The 21545-nt window shown below is 39.9% G+C and overlaps 1 protein-coding gene across 8 annotated transcripts in view; it reads left to right on the top strand.

Annotated features, from left to right (window-relative positions):
- ARHGAP28 (Rho GTPase activating protein 28) overlaps positions 1 to 21545 on the top strand; it is a 194424-nt gene that overhangs the window by 132193 nt on the left and 40686 nt on the right. For all 8 annotated transcript variants that reach the window (XM_054461014.2, XM_063653405.1, XM_063653409.1 and 5 more), the window contains 3 exons: positions 8383 to 8472; positions 16441 to 16525; positions 18876 to 19018. In XM_054461014.2, the coding sequence (XP_054316989.2) occupies positions 8383 to 8472; positions 16441 to 16525; positions 18876 to 19018 (318 nt within the window). The remainder of the gene's footprint in view (positions 1 to 8382; positions 8473 to 16440; positions 16526 to 18875; positions 19019 to 21545) is intronic.

Genomic DNA, 21545 nt, shown 5'->3' with positions numbered 1-21545 from the left:
TATAGAATGGCTAAATTTAAAATGACTGACAATACCACGCAGTGCCAAAGATTCAGAGCAATTAGAACTTTCATATGTTGTTGTTAAGAATGTAAAATGTTTTATCCACTTGGCAGCATCTTAAAATATTAAAGATATACCTACTATAAGACCCAACCATTCTACTTATAAGTAATATATATACACACAAACACTTATCCACAATGTTTATAGCAGCTTTATTTGTAATAGCCCCCAAACTGAAAATATCCAGATGGCCATTTGCAGGTAAATGGATAAAAAAAACTGTGGTATATCCACAAAATGGAATATTACCCAGCAATAAAAAGCAACAAACTGTTGATACACACAACACAGATGGATCTCAAAATAATTATACTGTGTGAAAGAAGCCAGACCCAAAAATATTTGATTCACACAAAATGATAGAAAATGTAAACTAACCTATAGTGGGGGAAAGATGATCACTGATTGGCTCCTGGGGACAGGAGAGAGGGTGAGGAGGGGAGAGAATGAGAGATTCAAAGGAGGCATGAGTCCATATTTGGGGGTGCTTGTTTTGTTCATTATCTTGACTGTGGTGATGGTTTCATAGGTCTATATAGTTGTCAAAACTCATCAAATTGTATGTTACTTATACTTTATGTACAGTTAATTGCATATATGGTATATCTCAATAATCCTGTTTTTAAAAGTCCATTGAATGTCTTACAATCTCATTAATAGACAACATATTTATTTTTCAGTAAGCTACTTAAAATAAACAGTCTATTTGTGTGTTACATATGAATGACCCTTGACTCTAATCACACACACCACTAAACCCAAGCACTTACAAAATGTTTACAATCCAATCTACAGTAATCAGAAACCTACCTTACAAATCAATTCTTATATAGATAAAAGAAGACATCTTCCTTATGTGCAGTCAACATAAATGAAATAATCTGTCAAGGTGTTGGTTTATTAAAAATGTAAAATAATCCTTCTAGTTTATTTCCAGTGTCTTAAATGATAACCAAATAGCTATACTTGCTCTTGATTCATAATTTACTGCAAAATACAATCATACCATTTGTTAAAAATTATCAGTTATATCTGTTTGCTTCATATAAAAGAAAATCTAAGGAACTTAATTTTAAGCAAGTAGGTTTTTTTTTTCAATCACAAAACTAAGAAATTAATGGGGAGTTAACCAAGGCTTGTACAACTGCAAAACAATGTAGTAACAGCCTTAGCATGGACTAACAACTTTTTCCTTTCGTGTTGCCACCTTAGCACGTGGACCTAATCCTTATTCTTACAGGTTGCTTAGGAGGCTCTGATACTTTGTTGATACCCGTTAGTGTCACCAAACCAAACTGGGTCGATTTGCCCACGCAAAATGGAAAGAACACTGAAGCACCAAGTTTTGCAGCAAGAAAGGTTTATTTCAACTCAAATGGCAAGGAGACAGGAGGAAATGCTCAAATCTGTCTCACTGAGCTGGGGCTTGGAGCAAGTTTTATAGTCAGAGGGTAATGAGGTGTGATCTGATTGGATCTTACAATAAGGTGATGCCAGGAGGCCTGCTCTGACTGGATCCTGCCATGGGGTGATGCCAGGGCTCAATCTGATTAGATCCTAGATCCTGCCATATGGTGTCTGCCTCTTACTTCAGTCCCTGTTCCTCATTCTGAGCACTTAGGTTCCACCCATGGTTGCATGCTTGGTTCATCTGGCATGCTCAGGTTGCGTGACCTTCAACCTGGGGGTCCATGGTGTAAACCAAAAATAAAATTCTAAGGCCTTCAGCTATCTGAATGGACCCCTTCTCTTCGCCAAGGGTATTCCAGAGCTATCTGAAAATCTCATTCAGGCCACAATGGAAGAGGGGGTTGGACATGCCTCATTATACCCTCTAGCATTAACATCAACACAGACCTTAAGTCTGATAAACATTTATGGTCTATTCTCTCTAAAGCCTGCTACTTGGAGGCTTCATCTGCATGACAGAACCTAGGTCTCCACAACCCCTATCATAACTCAGACATTCCTTTCTACTAATAATAACTCAACCAATTGCCAATCAATTTTTTTTTTTTTTTTTTTGAGACAGAGTTTCACTCTTGTTGTCCAAGCTGGAGTGCACTCGGCTAACTGCAACCTCCGCCTCCTGAGTTCAAGTGATTCTCCTGCCTCAGCTTCCCAAGTAGCTGGGATTACAGGCATGCACCACCATACCCAGCTAATTTTTTTGTATTTTTAGTAGAGACAGGGTTTCACCATGTCGGTCAGGCTGGGCTCAAACTCCTGCCCTTAGGTGATCCGCCCTCCTCGGCCTCCCAAAGTCCTGGGATTACAGGCATGAGCCACTGTGCCCAGCCCATTCAGAAAATTTTAAATCTACCCATGACCTGGAAGCCCTGCTTCAAGTTGTTCCACCTTTCCAGATCAAATCAATGTAAATCTTACATGTACTGATTGATGTATTATGTCTCCCTAAAATGTATAAAAGCAGGCTGTACTCTGACCACCTTGGGCACATGTTGTCAGGACACCCTGAGACGGTGTCATGGGCACGTCTTTAACCTTGGCAAGATAAACTTTCTAAATTGACTGAGACCTGTCTCAGTTATTTTGGGTTCACAATGGCAACTAAAAAACAGCTCACCACTTAGTTACATGAAAGTTGAACCAGATTGGTCTCGGGGGGGTTATATTAGGAACATACGACAACTGACTGTCCATTTTTAACAGGAAACCTTCACTCTCCTGGAAAACTTGTACAGTAGAATTTCTCTCTCTCTCTCTCTTTTTTTTTTTTTTGACAAACTGTTACACCCTTAGTGTGACCGTATGTTTTTTCTATTCTTATTTTAGTTGCCTGGACCTCATTCCTTTATAAATAAACTTCTCTAGGTTTTTGTGTTTGTCCTCTCTGCTACTTTTTAAATTTTATAAGTTTTGAATTTATTTTGAACTTATTGCTGGAATTCTTAACTTTCACAAAGATCTTTTTATCTTTTTCATCCTGGTCAGCACGTAGTGGGTCTTTTCGGTCTAAGAATAGTTTTCTTTCTTCAGTTGCTGGATATTTTCTTCTATTATGTCTTAAATTCTTTTTCTCCCCATTCCCACCTTTCAAGAGCACATATTGGATGCTTTGCTTCAATTGAATAGCTCCTAAATTTTATTGAAGGCAGGCCCCTCTGGAGCTGCCTCTGTGAAGACGCCAGCTACAGCAAGGGAGGTGCAGCCAGGGTTGTGCCTTCCATGGGGCCAGCAGGAGCCAGGAACAGGCAGGAGCCCTGCCCCCTGCTGAGTTGGCAGGGTGGGAGCCCTGTGCTCCCAGGCACAGCTGCAGCCGCCCACCTGCAGCTCTGGACCCGGGCGTCTCTGTACTCTTGGTGGCCTGGAAAACCCCTCCTCCCACAGGCTTGGAAGTGCCTGCTCATGCTCCCTGGCCTCTCCCCGCTCCTGGCACCCACTCCAGTGTGGAGCAAAGTTGTGGCCCAGCCCGGGTGCTGTTGCAACCCCACAGGGTATGCACATGCTCAGGGAGGTGCTTACATTCCAGCCCCCTGCCGCCTTGGCCCTCCTCAGAACTTTGGGCCCCAACCAGCATGGGAGGGAGGCCGAGGTGGGTGCTGAGGGCAGCTCGGCACAGGCCTGCAGGTACCCCTCAGCAGGAACAGCCTGGGCACCACGGATGGCATGTTGAAGGTGGGAGGCAGACAGGTTGCTGGGCAGAAAGGGGCAGGTACCTGGTGAAACCCCACCTTCAAGCCAGGAACAGCCTGAAGCCTGGAGGATGGCTGCCAGTTCTGGGTGAAGTCTGCTGACCAGAGTGAGAACTCCATTGATGACCATTCAGCCAATTGGATGATGCTTTTTCCAGGCCCACCCATGGCCACTCATAGACCAATCAGCATGCACTTCCTCCCTTCTGAGCCCATAAAAACCACTGGACTCAGCCAGTCACACAGACGTCAGGGACTACCAATTGTGGGAAAGGGCTACCCATTTCAGGTCTCTTCAGGATGACCTGTTGGCAGAAAGGAGCTACCCACTGGGGGTCTCCTAAGAGCTGTTCTGTCACTCAGTGAAGCTCCTCTCTGTCTTGCTCACCCTCCCGTTGTCCGTGTACCTCATTTTTCCTGGACCTGGGACTAGAACTTTGGACCCGCCAAATGGTGGGACTGAAAGAGCTGTAACACAAACAGGACTGAAACACACTTCCCACTTGCCACATTGTGGGCAACTAGAAGGAGAGAAGAGCTGTGTCCCTTTGAGGAGCCCAGACCTAGGGGCTCTCTGAGCCAGGGCTGTGATACCCTCTTTGGGGCTCTGCAGTTCGGGGATCTCCAGGCTTCTAGGCACCACTGCATTCCCTGGTGCCCACAGTGGAAGCCACCTGTGGTACACCTGGTCCAGCCGTAGCCTTGTACAGAGCCAGTGCCTGTACTGGCACTTGGAGCTGCCTGCCCCACTGCAGCCGACGTGCCTGGCTCTGTTCTGTGGCTGGACCCTGCACTTGCTCACACACCCCTTGCCAATCCACACCTAGCTTGCCCTTGGCAGGCGTGGGATCTGGGCCAGTAGCACAAGCCAAGTGCAGCCTGCTGGGCCAAGTGGGCGGAATGAACCCAGTGGGCCCGAGCAAAACTCAGACAAAGTCACCACCCGTCAAAGAGGCTTTCGGCTAGAAAAGCGACACCCTAAGGATTCTGTGAAATTAGCTCATATTAGTCTGTTTGCTTTGTTTTCTAGTTTTCTTCAACTTTATACTCCAGATTTGAAAAATTTTTCTTGGTCATTATTGTATTTTTATTTAGCTTGTCTCACTCTTTTTATAATTTTTGGCAAACAAATTATTTCCCAAAGCAGTTTTTTAATCTCTAATATACCCATTATTATAGCAATATAATCTCAATTCAAAGCAGCAATGGCCCTTTTCAGTTTCTCACAAGGTAAGAATTACATTTTTTTAGGGAATCAAATAATTTTTATGTTTTCTTAAATTGAAGTATAACTTACAAACTGTAAGTGCCTACATTTTAGATGTATAATTCAATAATTTGAGTTGTGTTTTTGTTTTTTTGTTTTTTAGAGACAGGGTCTCACTCTGTTGTCCAGCCTGGAGAGCACTGGCACAATCATAGCTCACTGCAGCCTCAAACTCCTGGGCTCCAATGATCCTCCCTCCTCAGCCTCTCAAGTAGCTGGGACTACAGGTGTGCACCACCACACCCAGCTTCAGTTAATTTTAACAAACGTTATCACCCATATAATTACAGTTAATCAAAATATAGAACATCTCCATCACCCAGAAATTTCTCCTGGGCCCTGTCAGTCAGCAGGCCCCCCATCCTGGAGAAGCAAGCCCAGCTGTGATTTCTAACACCTTAGCTTGGTTTCCCATTTCATATAAGTCTAATTATAGTATGTTGTTTTATGTCTGGCTTCTTTAATTTATAATAATTTTGAGATGCATCCATTTGTTGTATGTTTTAAAAATTTAGTCCATTACTAAATAATATTCCATTGTATAAATATACCACTATTGATATTCACCTGATGATGGACATTTGGATTGTTTACAGTTTGGAGTTATTACAAATAATGCTGCCCAGAACATTTATGAGTACAAATGTAGAATAAAGGATATAAATTCTCATTTCCCTTAGGTAAAGATGCTACATAATTCAGATTGTCAGCAAACACAGCCACATCTCCCCATCACCCATAGCTGTTAAACTTAGTAAGGAATAATTTAATAGGTAAATCTAAAATAACTAAATTCTGTCATTAAAAAAGATCTACAGGCAGAAACAACAACAAAAAGTCATTTTCTATTGCATATCCTGTGTGGAGGATGTTGTCAACGAAAGCTAGGTCTTCATGGGTTCACGCAGAAAAAATAACAGACTCCTGTATAAATATTTTTTTCAGTATCAACATAGATCTAAACGTTTAGTTTTTTTCCAGTTATTTTGGAAATGTAAACATCGCGTGTGGAGAACGCGTTAGCTTTTGGAATGTGTGGCAATCTGTGATGCGCACAGTGAAGTGAGTACCATGTGGTCAGGGAACTGCACGCCTCCCACTGGGTGGCAGTGAGTGTTTTCAGGTTTTAGGTTGTGCCTCCAGTGGAGGGAGAGCTTCCGACCATGACTATCAATCCGAGGTGTTTCATCTTGTCCTCCTCCCCAGCCCCTCCCCCAGTCCCGTCTATCAGAATCTTTTACAGCAGGAGGGTGATAGGATTCACCCTACGCCTCCACCTAAGGACACAGTGTGTGAAAGGTGTTCTGCAAGGCAGAAGCTGTCGGTACATTGCAGATAGAAGGAATTACAGCTCACTGGGCCTCTAAAGTTTTCTGCAGAGGCATAGAGCTGGACTTTATTGATTTTCCAATTGATTTGTATAGGAAATTGTATGTTTCCTTTGCAGTTGAGTAGATCTATTTTCCAGAAAGGCCAAAATTGTTGATTGTGTGTTTGTGTGAGTAGGGGCTGCTTAATAACGTGTGTTAAGGGGATAGGTTGGTTAGTATGCAGGCTCCTCAAATGCAAAACCAAACTAATGAGGGAGATAAAAGCTGATTTCATTTCTTGTTCTCGCCTCCATGTCTTTTGTTGTGGCATCTGGAGTTCCTTCTCTCTTAGACTTCTGTACTCAAACTAGGAATTCATGCATCCCCAAGGCAACAATTTCATTTAATTTAGATTGCATTTTTTTTTGGTGTTTTTTCCTTGGGTTATATTTAGTTGCTGTCTACATATTTACGGCAAGAGAGGTCTGCCTGTCTCCTATTTTTCTAAACATGTCTTAATTATTTGTCTGCGGCCCTTTCTTACTCTTTGTTCATTCTACATTATTTGTTTTTCTCTTCCCTTCCTAGAAATTTTATTTTATGTTACATTTAGGAAGAGATTTTTATCTTATCAAACCAATCCCATTTGCTTTACACCTACAAATTTCTCATTTGGCCTGCTGTGGAATTCATCACTGGTTTCCAGTGCTATTTAAAACCTTTTCTTTTAAAAAATATATATTTTTCTGCCATTTGTAGTTATTTGGGTGGCAGGGGAGGTAGATTGTCAGTTCACCTTCTTGACTTAAATTTCTTTCTTTTTTTTTTTTTTTTTTGAGACAGAGTTTTGCTCTTGTCGCCCAGTCTGGAGCGCAATGGCACGATCTTGGCTCACCGCAACCTCTGCCTCCCAGGTTCAAGCAATTCTCCTGCCTCAGCTTCCCAACAGGCATGCACCACCACGCCCAGCTACTTTTTGTATTTTCAGTAGAGATGGGGTTTCCCCATGTTGGCCAGGCTGGTCTCGAACTCCTGACCTCAGGTGATCCTCCTGCCTCAGCCTCCCAAAGTGCTGGGATTACAGGCGTGAGCCACCGTGCCCAGCCAACTTAAATTTCTTGTACTAGTTCTTGTTTCTTATTTGTTTCTTTAAAAAAAAAAAAAGATCTTTGTTCATTTTGTAAAATAATGTATAGTATCTCTAGAAAATAGAGAAAATATAGTCAAGCAAAATGCATTCAATCAAATGCATTAAATTTAGCAATAAGTTTCCCTGCTAAAGAAAATAATATTCACATCTTAATTTCAGTGGCACCATACTACACTGCAACAAAAATCTCTTAGTTCCAGCTTCATTAAAACAACAACAACAACAACAAAACTTGGTACTATTGCTACTAAATTCTATTCACTACAAAAAACAGTCATAGAATCTGCTAAAAAAAAAATTATGAGATTAGTCCAGTTAAGTTTGTGTTTGGATACATGTAATCAAAAAGTTGGAGTTGTTTTGCTTCACATGGAGACCCTTCAGATGGGTGGCCCATGTCTGATAGGCCAGCCGCATGGACACAGCCAGGCTTGCTCTTCTGTCCCTGACTTGTTCTTGGTGCCCATTGTCCTCATTTGTACAAGATGCCTGGCAGCTCCAGGCTGTCGTCTGTGGTCCTGTCATGAGCATGTATCGAATGAACCTATATTTTTTTTCTTAGTAAATACACTTGGTAAAGTTTCACTTACACCTTGTCGGCCACGTGACCTCTCTTAACTGCAAATGAGCCTGGAAATCAGGTTTTTTGATTTACCCTAATTCCCTGGAACAAAACCAAGATATTGTTAAGGCAAATGGAGTTTTTGGCAGGCACATCAGTGTCTGCCACAGAGGCCAGTGTCCTTGGAGGGCTGGGCACCTAGGTGGCACATAGTAATGCTGCACTACCAGTTGGATGCAATTGTCCATGCACAGGCAGTCATAATTGCATATATTGCCACACATATCTCAGTATGAACACAGAGCAGAATACACAAACACATTAGAAAGTATTTGCCTGAATAAGAATGGTACTTTTATTTCTCCATTTAGCCAGATGATGCTTCTCTCAACAGTACTACCCTGTCTGATGCATCCCAGGATAAAGAAGGGAGTTTTGCAGTTCCCAGGAGTGACTCTGTGGTAAGTCATCCACTTACATGTGGTAAGTTACATGTCAAGGTACAGTTGCAAGTCAAAGCAACTAATGTAGGAAGAAGAAGCAATTCTTTAAAACATTAAAAAATACTTGAACTAAGATTGCAAGGAAACCACAGCTGCTGGTAGAACTACTAACTTTGTAAAAATTAGGAAGAAAGAGGCTCAAAATAAAAGAGGACTCCATGGATTTATGTCACTGCAGCCAGAAATCAAAGGATGTTTTTTATGTGTATCAATTTGGAGGAATTTGTTAACTTTGGTCTTCTCAGCTGAGCTCACTCAGAAAAATCCCAGAGGTTTGATGACGTGGCTTAACTGCCGTCTTAACCCAGAAGTTCCTTTTACCCACAGGATAAATTCAAAACCTTCATCTTGATATTGAAGGCTCTCCACTATGCCTTAGTTATCAGGACTCACTCATGCAAACTCTTTGCCCTCAGATGAATTCATTCACTTGGTCTTAAGTAACAGAACTTGTACTTTTGTTTTGTCAAAAATTTTTGTTATTCCCCCTCCCGTCACCCCCACTGCGAATCCCCACTCATTGTCTCTGAGCAGGTGCTCTGAGGGAGGATATGATAGATCCTCCACAGAAGACAGTGAGAGACCCCATCAGATGAGGCAATGGTTTTCCAGTGGCAGGTTGATGGAAGGCAGCAGTTAGCACAATAGCCACTCAGATGGAGGTGGCACGTTCAAAGGTTCTGCTGGGGCAGTTTTTTCTCAACTCCTGTCCATTTCGAGAAACAAGGAGCTGATGACATTTACATGCATGACACATTCCTAGAAAATCCCTGTTGTTTAGGGAGATAATGCTGTTAGCCCCACATAAATTAGCTTTGCTGTTGTGTTTTTAGATTTTTGTTTATGGTATTGTTTTGTTGCACAGTGATCATGTAACAGGAATAAAATAATATGAGTGACTTTTATCATTGATTAACTTACTAATAACTCTGTAGGTTATGGCATAAATAGGCTGAGGGTTACCCACAATATCTGACCCACTGACTGTAAATCAGCTCTTACTTTCCCATTCAAGGCCAGGCATTGGGATGCAAATGAGTGAGAGTGTCCCTGTTTTAGACATCATCTCAAATTCATCCCACTTATTAATGAAAACAAAGTCAGTCATTCACAAAGTCTGGTAACTGGTCGAATAAGGAGTGACCTGCAGTAGATCTTACACAGTTGTGCTGTTCCCTTGTGACTGGGGACTCGTGCTCTGAGGACTTGTCCGGGATCCTTTATCTTCCATCGTAGCTTGTGGCACCCATGTGCCCAACAGTCACCCCTGCGTGGCAGCCTCAACTCTGCCTCCCTCCTCCCCTCTTCATGCACATCTCTCAGACCTGTGAATTTCATCCTGTAAATGGTTGTAAAATCTTTCCACTCCCGTCCTGTCTTAACAGCCTCTAAGAAACTCATCGTTATCTTCTGTACTGCTGAAGTAGCCTCCTAAGTGATTTCCAGACTTTAGCTTTATTCCCTTCAAATTCATCCCTCCCAGAGCCTCAAGTCATTGATTTAAAATACAAGTCTCGCTTACAGCCTCCAACACTTTCTAGTTAACCTGGAAACTCCTGACATGGTCGGACCCCTTGTCGGCGTCTGTAGCTGGCTTTAACACCCCCAGCATTTTGTACAGGCAGCAGCACAGGACTGCGTGTGGTTTCATGCACACACCACCAGAACTTGGAGGAGGATGATTGTATGATTGAGTTGCCAAAGGAGAGGATGGTAGGCATGCCTTCCTTTCTAGATGTTTCCATGGCAGCTCCATGGCCACAATTTTATTTCTGGTAAGACTGCTGGTCATATTTTTCTATTTCTTTATTCTTAGCTGCGAACTTCTTTGCATCATTGGTTCATTCAGTCATTCATTCAGCAAATTCTTACTGAGCACATAATGTCTACAAATAGGCTTCTTGCAAGTTTCAGGGTATAAGAGAAAGAAAAGGGTCTTGTGTGGCAGTTATAGAGCTGTCCGGGGTAAGTTAATCACCCAGATTTTATTTTTATTTTCATTTTGTTTTTTTCTGAAGGCAGGTTGAATGCCAGTAATGACATAAATAAAAGTTTCAGCAGTATTGGGTCTAAAAAATATCTCACTGGCATTGGCCTTCAACTTGACTTACCTTGGATTGTTTGTTACTCAGAGTATCTTTTAGAAAAGTTAAACAAAATGGTTATTTGCTAGAGTGGCTCACAGATGCCAAGTTATTGCTTTGGTAACCACATTTTGGGTCCTGTGCTTCTTGGTTATAAGGAACCACAGGGACCCCAGTTTGGTTTCCCAGTCTCTTCTAGAAGGAGGAATATCCAGTAATCAAATGAAGCAGGGGCCAGGGCTTCAGGGGTCTTGTCTGTGACACCTGTAAAAATAAACCTCTCCTGCCAGGCTAAATTCCCGGGGCCAACTTACTGTCATCCCCAAGACTTCAGGGGGCCCCAACAACTTGCCCTACTGGAATTTATGTTGTAAAATGGTAAAAGAAGGTAACCTAAATTATCTTTTCCATAAGATAGCCATGACCTAACCCATATCTTTCCCCCAGTCTTTAATCATTTCTTCATGTTTGAAATGCCAACTTTATGAGAAGTAAATCCGCCAGGTTTGCAGATGTCTGTCTCTATGGTTTGTTTTTGAAATCTGTTAGGGTAAGCTCCCCTTCATCAAAGTCTGCATTAAAATTTCCCTTGGCCCTTCTTAGAAATTTTTTCTTCCAGATGAACATAGAAAAAGGCTATGACTACCTCATAAAAAATCTTGTTATGACTTTAGTAAGAATTTCATTGAATTTAAAGATTAATATTGGAGAGAGAATCCACATCTCAGAACATTGATTCTTCCCATTGAGGAATAATAATTGTGTCTTTCCATTTATGTATGTCTTCTATCCTTCAGTGAGGTTTTATAATTTATTCCTTTAAGTCTTACACACATTTTCACACATACTAGTTTGCATTGGTATTTAAACCGTAAGATTTTTAATGATATTTTCTAGCTTGTTTTGCAGATATATAAGGAAAGTAGGTTTTTTTGTTTCTTATAAGTGTCTCCTTTAGCTTCCTTCCTGAAGCTTTTCTGCTGCTAAAAATTTTTCATTTAATTTTATGATTTTTCTCAGAAATCATCTGCATATACCGAAAATTTTATTGACTCAATATGTAAAATAATTATTCATCTCATTTTTTTCCCTTAGAGGACTGACCACAATCACTTATAACATTGATTAATAATTATGAGGATCCTTTGATAAGTTCTTGATTTTTCTTATGAATTCTTCTAATGTTTCATCATTAAGGAGAGTATTTATTCTAAGGCTCTGAGCCTTATAATTGTTTTAATCAGGAATGGAGTTTGAATTATATCAAATGATTTTCCAACATCTGTTAAGATTAATGTATTGTTTTTCTTCTTTAATCAATTACTTTAGGAAGTTACATTGATAGGTTTTTCTTTGTTGAACTATAATTATATTTTATTTCTTGGAGGAACCCAATTTATTGTGTGATGTTATTCTTTTATTAAACTGTAGAATTTGATTCACTACTATTTTAGTATTTTAACCTCTGTTCTAGTAAATGGGATTAGTCTACACATACAATTTATTAAAATTTGTTTACCAGGGTTATGCTAACCTTTGTACAAATATGTTGAAAACTCTGGGTTCTTTTCAGTACCTTGGAGCCATTTATTGAACTATGATATAAACATATAATATGTAAATCTACACATATTTATAATTTGTATATATTTTTGATATATTTAATAATTTGTTTATGAAACCTCCAAAGCCTGGTATCATTGTAGGCATAAAGTTTAGTTTAATTTTTTTTTTTTTTTTGACGGAGTTTTGCTCTTGTCGCCCAGGCTGGAGTGCAATAGCGCAATCTCGGCTCACTGCAACCTCCACCTCCTGGGTTCAAGCGATTGTCCTTCCTCAGCCTCCTGAGTAGCTGAGATTACAGGTGCCTGCTACCACACCCAGCTAATTTTTTTGTATTTTTAGTAGAGACAGTGTTTCACCATGTTGGTCAGACTGGTCTTGAACTCCTGACCTCAGGTGGCCTGAGCCACCACACCTGGCATGTTTATTTTTATTTTTATTTTATTTTATTTTATTTTATTTTATTTTATTTTATTTTTGAGACAGAGTCTTGCTCTGTCACCCAGGCTGGAGTGCAGTGGTGCAATCTTGGCTCACTGCAACCTCTGCCTCCCAGATTCAAGCCATTCTCCTGCCTCGGCCTCCCCAGTAGTTGGGACTACAAGTGCACGCCACCATGCCTGGCTAATTTTTGTATTTTTAGTAGAGACTGGGTTTCACCATATTAGCCAGGCTAGTCTCAAACTCCTGACCTCGTGATCCACCTGCCTCGGCCTCCCAAAGTGCTGGGATTACAGGCGTGAGCCACCACGCTGGGCCTGTTTAATTTTTTAATGGATGTAATTTAAGGGTTAGATTATTTTCTATCCCAATTTGTGTGAATTTTGGTAATGTATATTTGCTTTATCAAGATATACAATTTATTTTGAATTACAAGGTATGTTGTTATAAATTTATTGTGTGTGTATATACACACTGGGTTCAAGCTGTCCACGTACTTCTGCTTCCCCAGTAACTGGGATTACAGGTGTGCACTGCCATGCCCAACTGAATTTTTTTTTAAAAGTAGAGACGAGGTCTTGCTATATTGCCCAGACAGAACTTTATTTTTTAGAGCAGTTTTAGGTTCACAGCAAAATTGAGTGGAAAACTACAGTGATTTCCCATATCCCCCCATTCCTATGCATGCCTAATCTTTCCAGCAGCAATATTTTTAAAGAGATAACTAACTTTATTTAATTGTGCCTATTTTTTCCTTTTGCAATAATGTATTCAAACCTTATTTTTTTACATTCTTTCTTGGCTCTACTTGGATAATTTTTTCCCATCTCTTAGAGTATGAAGATATTCCACTTAATTTTAGTCATTTGCATTAAAGTTAAGAATCTCTGAATAAAACTTTGGCTATTCTCATGGATATTTGGTATTTAATGTTCTCATTGTGTTAATATTTAGGTATTTAGGTTATAATTTCAGATGTGAACAATATTTTAATTCAAGACATCATCAGAATACCTTTAAATTCATGTTGAATAGATTTTGCAAGTGTTATATCTTCTACTGTAAAATTCATTGCATATTTGTCAGTGAATGTGACTTCCTTAAGTTGGTCTCTGGGGAATGTGGCACAGTATTTTTTGCAAGTTGTGGATTTGTCCATTCTGATCTAGATTGCAGAACAAGAAGATGAGGAGCCTTGCTGTCTTTATTTAATCAAGCACAGGTGGCTTTAGTACATGGAGTCATATAGCACAGAAACTCAAACCATGGGCAAAAACCAAACAGCCAGTCAGAGAGATCAGAAACATGTTTTGAGTCAGTGAAATTTTAAGTAGTGAACAGAGCATTGAAAATGTTTCGTATGGTCTTTATTGAATATGGAGGACATACCAGATAACTTTAGTCAAAGTCTAGGAGAAAACTATAGCAGATAGTACCAGGCTCCTACAATTTAAAATTTAACATAATAACCCCTCATACTCTACTTTCCAATCCTAGCTTGGTGTAACTAGGGCAGCAGAGCAACTTTCAGCAGAAGGAAAGCACCCGTTGTGATTCTGTCACTTCCCTTAGCAGTGAAAGCCCTGGTGAGAAACACATGTGGTTGATCACATTAGGGAAACGGTGGGCTCAGTTATGAACAAGCTGGGGAAGGTTGCTTTAAACGGGGGTGGTCTTTATATTTAAAATACATTAAAATCACTAGTACAAATCAAAAACGATGCCAGTCGTAATATGATCCTTACTGAGGAACGGATGTTTTAAAATGATATATGTCAAGCATCTAGCCTTCCTGCTCAACCTACATCCCAACTCAGGTACTGTTTATTGGCTTCCACTGTTCCTTCATCTCCACCATGAATCATTCTCCTGCTGTAACACAAAGATGTGCATTTGTTTGTCTTGCTCTGTTTTGTTCTAACCTTTAGGATTCTAAGTCTCAACTCCTTGACGTGGCTTTCAAAACGTTCCATAATTTGCACTGACTCTCCTGATTAATTTATTTCTTATGTTTTTCTAATACCATGACTCGACTCCTGGTACCCCAGTCTCTTCATGATCCCTGGTGCTGAAATGCTTCAGATATTTCCATGCCTGAAATTTCTGCTTCCATCTCCGTCTGGCCTGAATGCTTCTGCATGTCTCCTCTTGCCTTTGGAAGTCCTTTTCATTATTCCTTAAGTTTCAGCTCAAGTCCAACCACCTCATCAGTGGAAACCTTCTGGGCAGCACCTCTTCCCTCTCAATCGCTCTCCAATAACACTTGCAGTTGGTATTACAGAAATTAGTTCTTAACAGTGGCTCGATTTTCTTTTCATAATGCTTCGTAAGTGTTATTCTGTTCTCATTGTAAGTAGCTCAAGAGCAGGGATTATGACTCAAATTTCTGCTTCCTCCAAGAAAGTCCCACAATTATTTACATTACAAAGAGCAGGCACTCATTCAGTACAATTAACTGGCTGGGGGCCAGTAAAACAGTCAGAGAAAATTAAGAAAATGACATTCAGTAGGTTTAAGTACCCAAACCATCAGTTTCAAGCCCTAAATAAACAAAAAAGTCTTATCAATTTTCAAAAGAGTCTTCTCTCCCATAGGTAAGTTATGTCAAAGTCTGACAAAGCATTTCTTTGTTGGAAAACTTAAGGAAAGGGAAAAGTTGTCCACATCTCTTTAAGAATTTGAGTGTCTGGGTAATCTTTATTCTGTAGTGTTACTTGTAGAGCCACCAAAGATCTGCCAGACAATGAACCTACATGACCTTAGACCTTTTTTCAGTTTTTCATTCTTCCACCAATTACAGTAATTGGGCATCTATGTTTTAATAATTGGACATCTATTCATACACCATTTACACAATTGTAATTGTATCAACTGTTTTGAAATAAAATAGGAATAAAAGGAGATCATGAGGCTCAGAATTCAAGACTCCTTTGCACAACTTGTAGTACATGATAAAAGACCTTTCATGAAGCAGGTGTCCAGTTATTGCTAAAGAAATACGAGAATAAAAAAAGAAATGAGGCTCTGGGGGAAAACATTTTATGTGTGAATAGCATATAAAAGATTCTTGATGGAGTAGCAGATTTCACTATCACACATATTCACAGAGAACTCCCATATTAAAATTTATAAGATTTGCATGTAAATTGTTTTGATAGGATTTGTGTGTAAATTTTTACTGATACCCATCCAGACCTAGGCAGGAGCTTGCTTCACAGGCCTTTACCAGGATAGATACTCAACTTCTGATAATACTGAAGGGGAGTTCAGTGCTCTGGCAGGATTTCAATTTAAAAAGTACCAAATTAATTAAGAGGGGAAATTGAATTAGAAAAGATACCTAATATTTTCTTAGTTACTATCACTCTGTATTTTGCTGTGAGGGAATTAATATGTTAATGTTTTATTAACAATATAATTAATATAAGTAAGACAAAAATGCATGAAGATTAATTAACAAATGATATTATAATTATCAAATTATGTGACATCAGGCGTCATAATTTCTACAGCTTAGCAAAGGTATAAGCAGCAATATCAAATTATGTGACATCAGGAATCATAATTTCTACATCTTAGCAAAGGTATAAGCAGCAAATATTTAAGAGCTAAGAAAGCACAGTTATATGGACCTTACATTGTTCCCTTTTGTGAAACCTGCACACATCCAAACTGAATGCAGAAACAAGAAATCAGATGCAGGTCCTTTATGAAATCAAGAATGGCTTTTTCTTGTGAGAATAACTCTTGTATACTGCAGAACATAAGTCAGGCTGAAATGTGAGGTGGACTGTATTTACGGTAAAATGTTTTGTGTTCATCTTCCTTTGCTTGGCAGGCTATACTTGAGACCATTCCAGTTCTACCAGTTCATTCCAATGGATCACCAGAGCCTGGACAACCAGTTCAGAATGCGATAAGTGGTGAGCGGCATGCCTCCCATTGAACTTCAGCTGTTTCTTTTCGCTTTTGTTCAGGCACTCAATACAGTTAGCAGTGAATTTCTGAAAGCGAAGTATAAGTGTGCTTTTCTCCCTGTTGTGATTCTGTCACTTCCAGCGCTCACTCCTCCCACCCAACTCCAGACACCCCCTTCTGTCACACAAGACAAAATTAATTGAGCCAGATTGGAAGCAGAGTCTTTTCCTCCTTCACGGCCACCTCATCGTTTAGAAACTCCTCACATGGCTAGTGTCTTTGCTTTAAAGGCTGTTTCCCAAGTGATGTGGTCTGCCAGGAATTCCTGTAGGCCACTTCTGAGGATCCCGACTCACTGCTCAGGCATACGCAGCACCAGAGCAGCTTGCCCCTGACAAGGCTGCTGGGGAGGCTTTTATCTGCACCTCTTCCGCTTGAGAGGTGGGCTGCCTAGATGGGCTAGGTATGGAATCTCAGATCCTCCTTGTAGGAAATAGGCCCTTTTGGGCCATACTTTTGTGATTTCTCAGTTTTTCCCAAAATATGTGCATTCTTTTTGTAAATAATGGATCCTGTGCTTTTTTCAGCATTGGCTTCAAAAATAAAGGTGTTGAGGTGATGAAAATGTTCTAAAATTGATCATGGTGATGGTTGTACCACTCTGTGAATATGCTAAAAACCACTGGCAGGTACACTTTAAATGGGTGAATTGAATGGCATGTGAAGCGTATCTCAATAAAGCTGATAAGAAAAAATAAAAATAAAAAAGAAGGGACTTGCCAGACATTAGTATTCTACATCATTCTCTTTGTTCCCATACTGTGACTTAGTTGAAATCATGCCACTAAAAGCTAGCCATTTATGTGGAGTTGTCCTGTGGTTGGAGCATTGGCCTGTTTAATTGCTGCTCTCCAAAGAGTCTCTCTTCATAGATCCTTAGGAAGTTAGAATTCTATTTGTTTATCTTCCTCTGTTTCAAATGCAAGCCCCTGTATAACAAGGGAACATCATAGTTCTCCCTTTGCCTTTTTTTTTTTTTTTTTTTTTTGAGACAGAGTTTCACTCTTGTCACTCAGGCTAGAGTGCAGTGGCATGATCTCAGCTCACTGCAACCTCTGCCTCTCGAGTTCAAGTGATTCTCCTGCCTCAGCCTCTCAAGTAGCTGGAATTACAGGTGCCTGCCACCATGCCCGGCTAATTTTTGTATTTTTAGTAGAGACGGGGTTTCTCTATGTTGGCCAGGCTGGTCTCAAACTCCTGACCTCAGGTGATCTGCCCACCTCGGCCTCCCAAAGTGCTGGGATTATAGGCGTGAGCCACTGTGCCTGGCATCCCTTTGCTATTTTTTATGTTCTCGCTGCACTCATTTATTATTGTGTTTTTAATTAGCATCACTATTCAGAATTTTTATATCTGTTGACTTACAAATTTCTCCACCTAATTTTAATGTAAAATTAACTAAGTTTTCTTTAATTCTGCCTTTGGTTCCTTTTGTTATACTTGGTGGTCCCCTAGTCAGTGCCTACAGCAGAAGGCAAAAGAGAATGTGTTCTTTTTATAATAAAATAATTATTCACTTTGCATATGAACAGTTTTGCCAGGCAATGAAACCAGATGACAAGCTGAAATCTGAATCAGAAATCAGGTTAGGATTGCTCAAATGATTTATGGATTCACTTGTTTTTGCTCAATGAGTCTTTTGTTTTAATTTTCAAATTAGCTTGAGAAAAACATTTTTAAGGGGTACTACTTATAACCCATTCAGCTTTTGCTCAATGTATGTCGTACAAGATCAGGTAACCAATATTAAATAACAGAAATTCTGATTAATTCACCTAAACAAATTTAGCCATGAAATACAAATGGAATTTGAACAAACCTTAGGAGGCAGATATTCCGCAGGTGAGGGGAGAAACAAGAGGAGTCAAAGTAGAGAGGAATTCTAGCAGATTCACCCTTTCTTCCTCTGCTTTAAGCTTCTGCTTACCCATAACAGTGACATTGGGTCTAGATGAGCTTAATTTTAATATCATAAGAATATATATGAATACCCTATTTTGGACTTTCTTTTAATAATCCTAAGCAACTTTCATGAGACATACAAATCTAAAATTTAAAAAATCAGAGTAAATAGTTTGGGCAATTATGATAAAAATGTGTCCATATGGAGGTCTGTGATGTGACCCTGTTGTTTAACTGAACTCCTCGGGGTGAGTCTGCTGCTTTTCCTTGCATATAAACACTATAACATGCTTGTGGATTCACTTGTAAATATTTTGAATTTATTTTATAGCAAATAGTATTGATTGATTAAATGGTATATTAAATAGTCTATATTCTTTGTTTTGTCTTTAGATGATGATTTTCTGGAAAAGAACATTCCACCAGAGGCTGAAGAGCTGTCATTTGAAGTGTCTTATTCAGAGATGGTTACAGAGGCTCTAAAAAGAAATAAACTTAAGAAATCAGAGATTAAGAAAGAAGACTATGTTTTAACTGTAAGTAAAACCTTTCATGATTATTCCAGGAACTTCCTGTGACTTCATAGGACAAAACTAAGATTTCTTTTATTTTTTATTTTTATTTTTTTGAGATGGAGTCTCACTCTGTCGCCCAGGCTGGAGTGCAGTGGCGTGATCTCGGCTCATTGCAAGCTCCGCCTCCCGGGTTCACACCATTCTCCTGCCTCAGCCTCCTGAGTAGCTGGGACTACAGGCACCCGCCAACTTGCCGGTCTAATTTTTTGTATTTTTAGTAGAGACGGGGTTTCACCGTGTTAGCCAGGATGGTCTTGATCTCCTGACCTCGTGATCCGCCCGCCTCAGCTTCCCAAAGTGCTGGGATTACAGGCGTTACCCACTGTGCCCGGTGAAGATTTCTTTTTTTAAATATCTGTGTGTGTGCACAGGGGGTTTCGGCGGCCGGGCATCACACTGCTCACACTACCATTGGGGGTGTTATGTGGGCACCACTTGTTGTGCAGTGCACAGCCTGCCTGGCTGTACCTGGCATTCCTGTGTTGAGGAAAAGTTGTGAGGCTGTAGGCTTGAATACTATTTTACAAATGAAATAGGATTCTACCTGCCTGGCTTGTGAGCTTTCTTGCACTTTATATTCTTACTTTTCTTATACATCAATGCAGACCCTACCTTTACACACTTGTGCCTCTATAAGCCGCATATCAGAAGAGGGGACTGCAAAAAGTCACAGTCATAAGAGGTAGTGAGAGCTCATGGAACAGACAATAAAAACACATCAAAACCAATTCAAGAACTTCTATTAGTACATGGTGGGCAAAGAGAGCTATATACTTTGTTACCCCCGAAGTCTCATTATTTATATCCAGAATGTTATATCCAGGAGGCCTAATAGAGAACTATGTAACATTGGTCTGTTTGCCATTCAACCAATGCATGTGTGAAGAGTTTATCATGTGGAGTCCTGAATACCCTGTGCTGATTAGGGTTGGATGCATGATGAGCAGGGCCCGGGCAGTTTCAGAGCTAAAAAACTGAGTCATCCAGAAACAGACTTTTTGTACCAGGTGACTTGGACCGTTCCCAAACAACCATCCCATGACAGAGGACAGGAAGAGGAAAGGAAGAACTCTAGGACTCACTGAGTGCCTTCTATGGTCCTGACACTATACTAGGTATTCTATTAATAACGTAAGGTGGACCCTAGTGATTATGCCCATTTTACAGCTGAGGAAACTGAGGCCCAGAAAGGCTAAGCAACATGTCCAAAGTCCGCAGCTAGTGGGAAGCAGAAATAGGATTTGAAACTAAGTGTGTCCAACTTCAAAACCCTTCCTGGTCCCTAAGCAGTCTCCAGGTTAGAGGGCAATGTGTGGTGGTCTAGGAAAAAGAGAGAAGCCTGCAGGACTCTGGTTGCAGGGGGAGCCCCTCCTTATCTTAAAGAGAGGCATCCAAGAGAGGATGCTGGCCCCTGCATCTCCTCATCGAAGCCAGCTCCTTCTGAGGTTTGGCTCTTCCCATGAAGAACTTTGCATAGGATTTAGCACATAGTAGTTGGTCAATAAGTGATTGCAATTTTTGTTTATATTGTTGTTATGTGTTACTGTTATATGAGGACTTAGCCTCAGAAAGAAGGTAAACTAGCTAAACATTTAATAGCACAAGGCATGCCCCAAACTACAACCTATATTTTGTTTTATTTTGAAATACTTGAGGTTCCAAGGAGCAATTATTGAATGAATAAAAGAATGAATGAATGGGCAGGTACTTTGACTACCCCAAGGAAGCTCCAGTTTAGGAAACTCCTATGGAAAATGTGAACTTAAAGCTTTATAATTTAAATTTAAGTGTTTATAATTTAATCTATGGGTTTTTTTTGTTTGTTTTACTTCAGCATTTTTTTTCAATACCACTCTTTCTGAGGGCAAAGTGAACCTGTGGATATTATATAAGAACAATCTTTTGCTTCTAAAAGATCTTGCTGCTGAAATTCTTCACAATATTTCTGGATTGTTGAAGGATTTGCTGCTGTTGTTGTTTTAGTGTCTTTTGTTTTTTAGTGTGAAAATGGAGAATATGTCAGTATCATTGTCTTCAAAATCATAGTAGGATTATTTGCACTTTCTCTGTATTTTGCTTTTTTAAGAATTTGAAATCATTTAAATTTAATTTTTATGGTAGAATAACTGTTGTCTCAGAAGCATATACAATCAGTTTAAACTGGGAGATTACTAAAAGTCTCTTAAAGTGTGCAGTATGGGATAGATAAACCCTGATTTAAAGATTGACTGTCCAAGAAGGAAAAAAAAAAAAACCATATATTTAGAGCTCTCCTGGGATATACCTAGGTGTTTCCTGGTATGTGTGTGTCACATTTATTCCAATTAAGGGCCATGGTGTGTGCATTCCATGTGGTGCCTGACATGTATGTTGTTTGACAATATTGGGTGTTCCTTATAAAGAAGGCAGTTTCCGCAGTTGCGATGGCAATGTTATCACATACTTTAGACTGCTGTTTTGCTTCTAATTAGCATAGCAGTGATCTGCA

This window comes from Pongo pygmaeus, chromosome 17 (genome assembly GCF_028885625.2).
Source record: "Pongo pygmaeus isolate AG05252 chromosome 17, NHGRI_mPonPyg2-v2.0_pri, whole genome shotgun sequence".
Lineage (NCBI taxonomy): Eukaryota > Metazoa > Chordata > Mammalia > Primates > Hominidae > Pongo > Pongo pygmaeus.
This window is presented reverse-complemented; position numbering and strand designations above follow the sequence as displayed.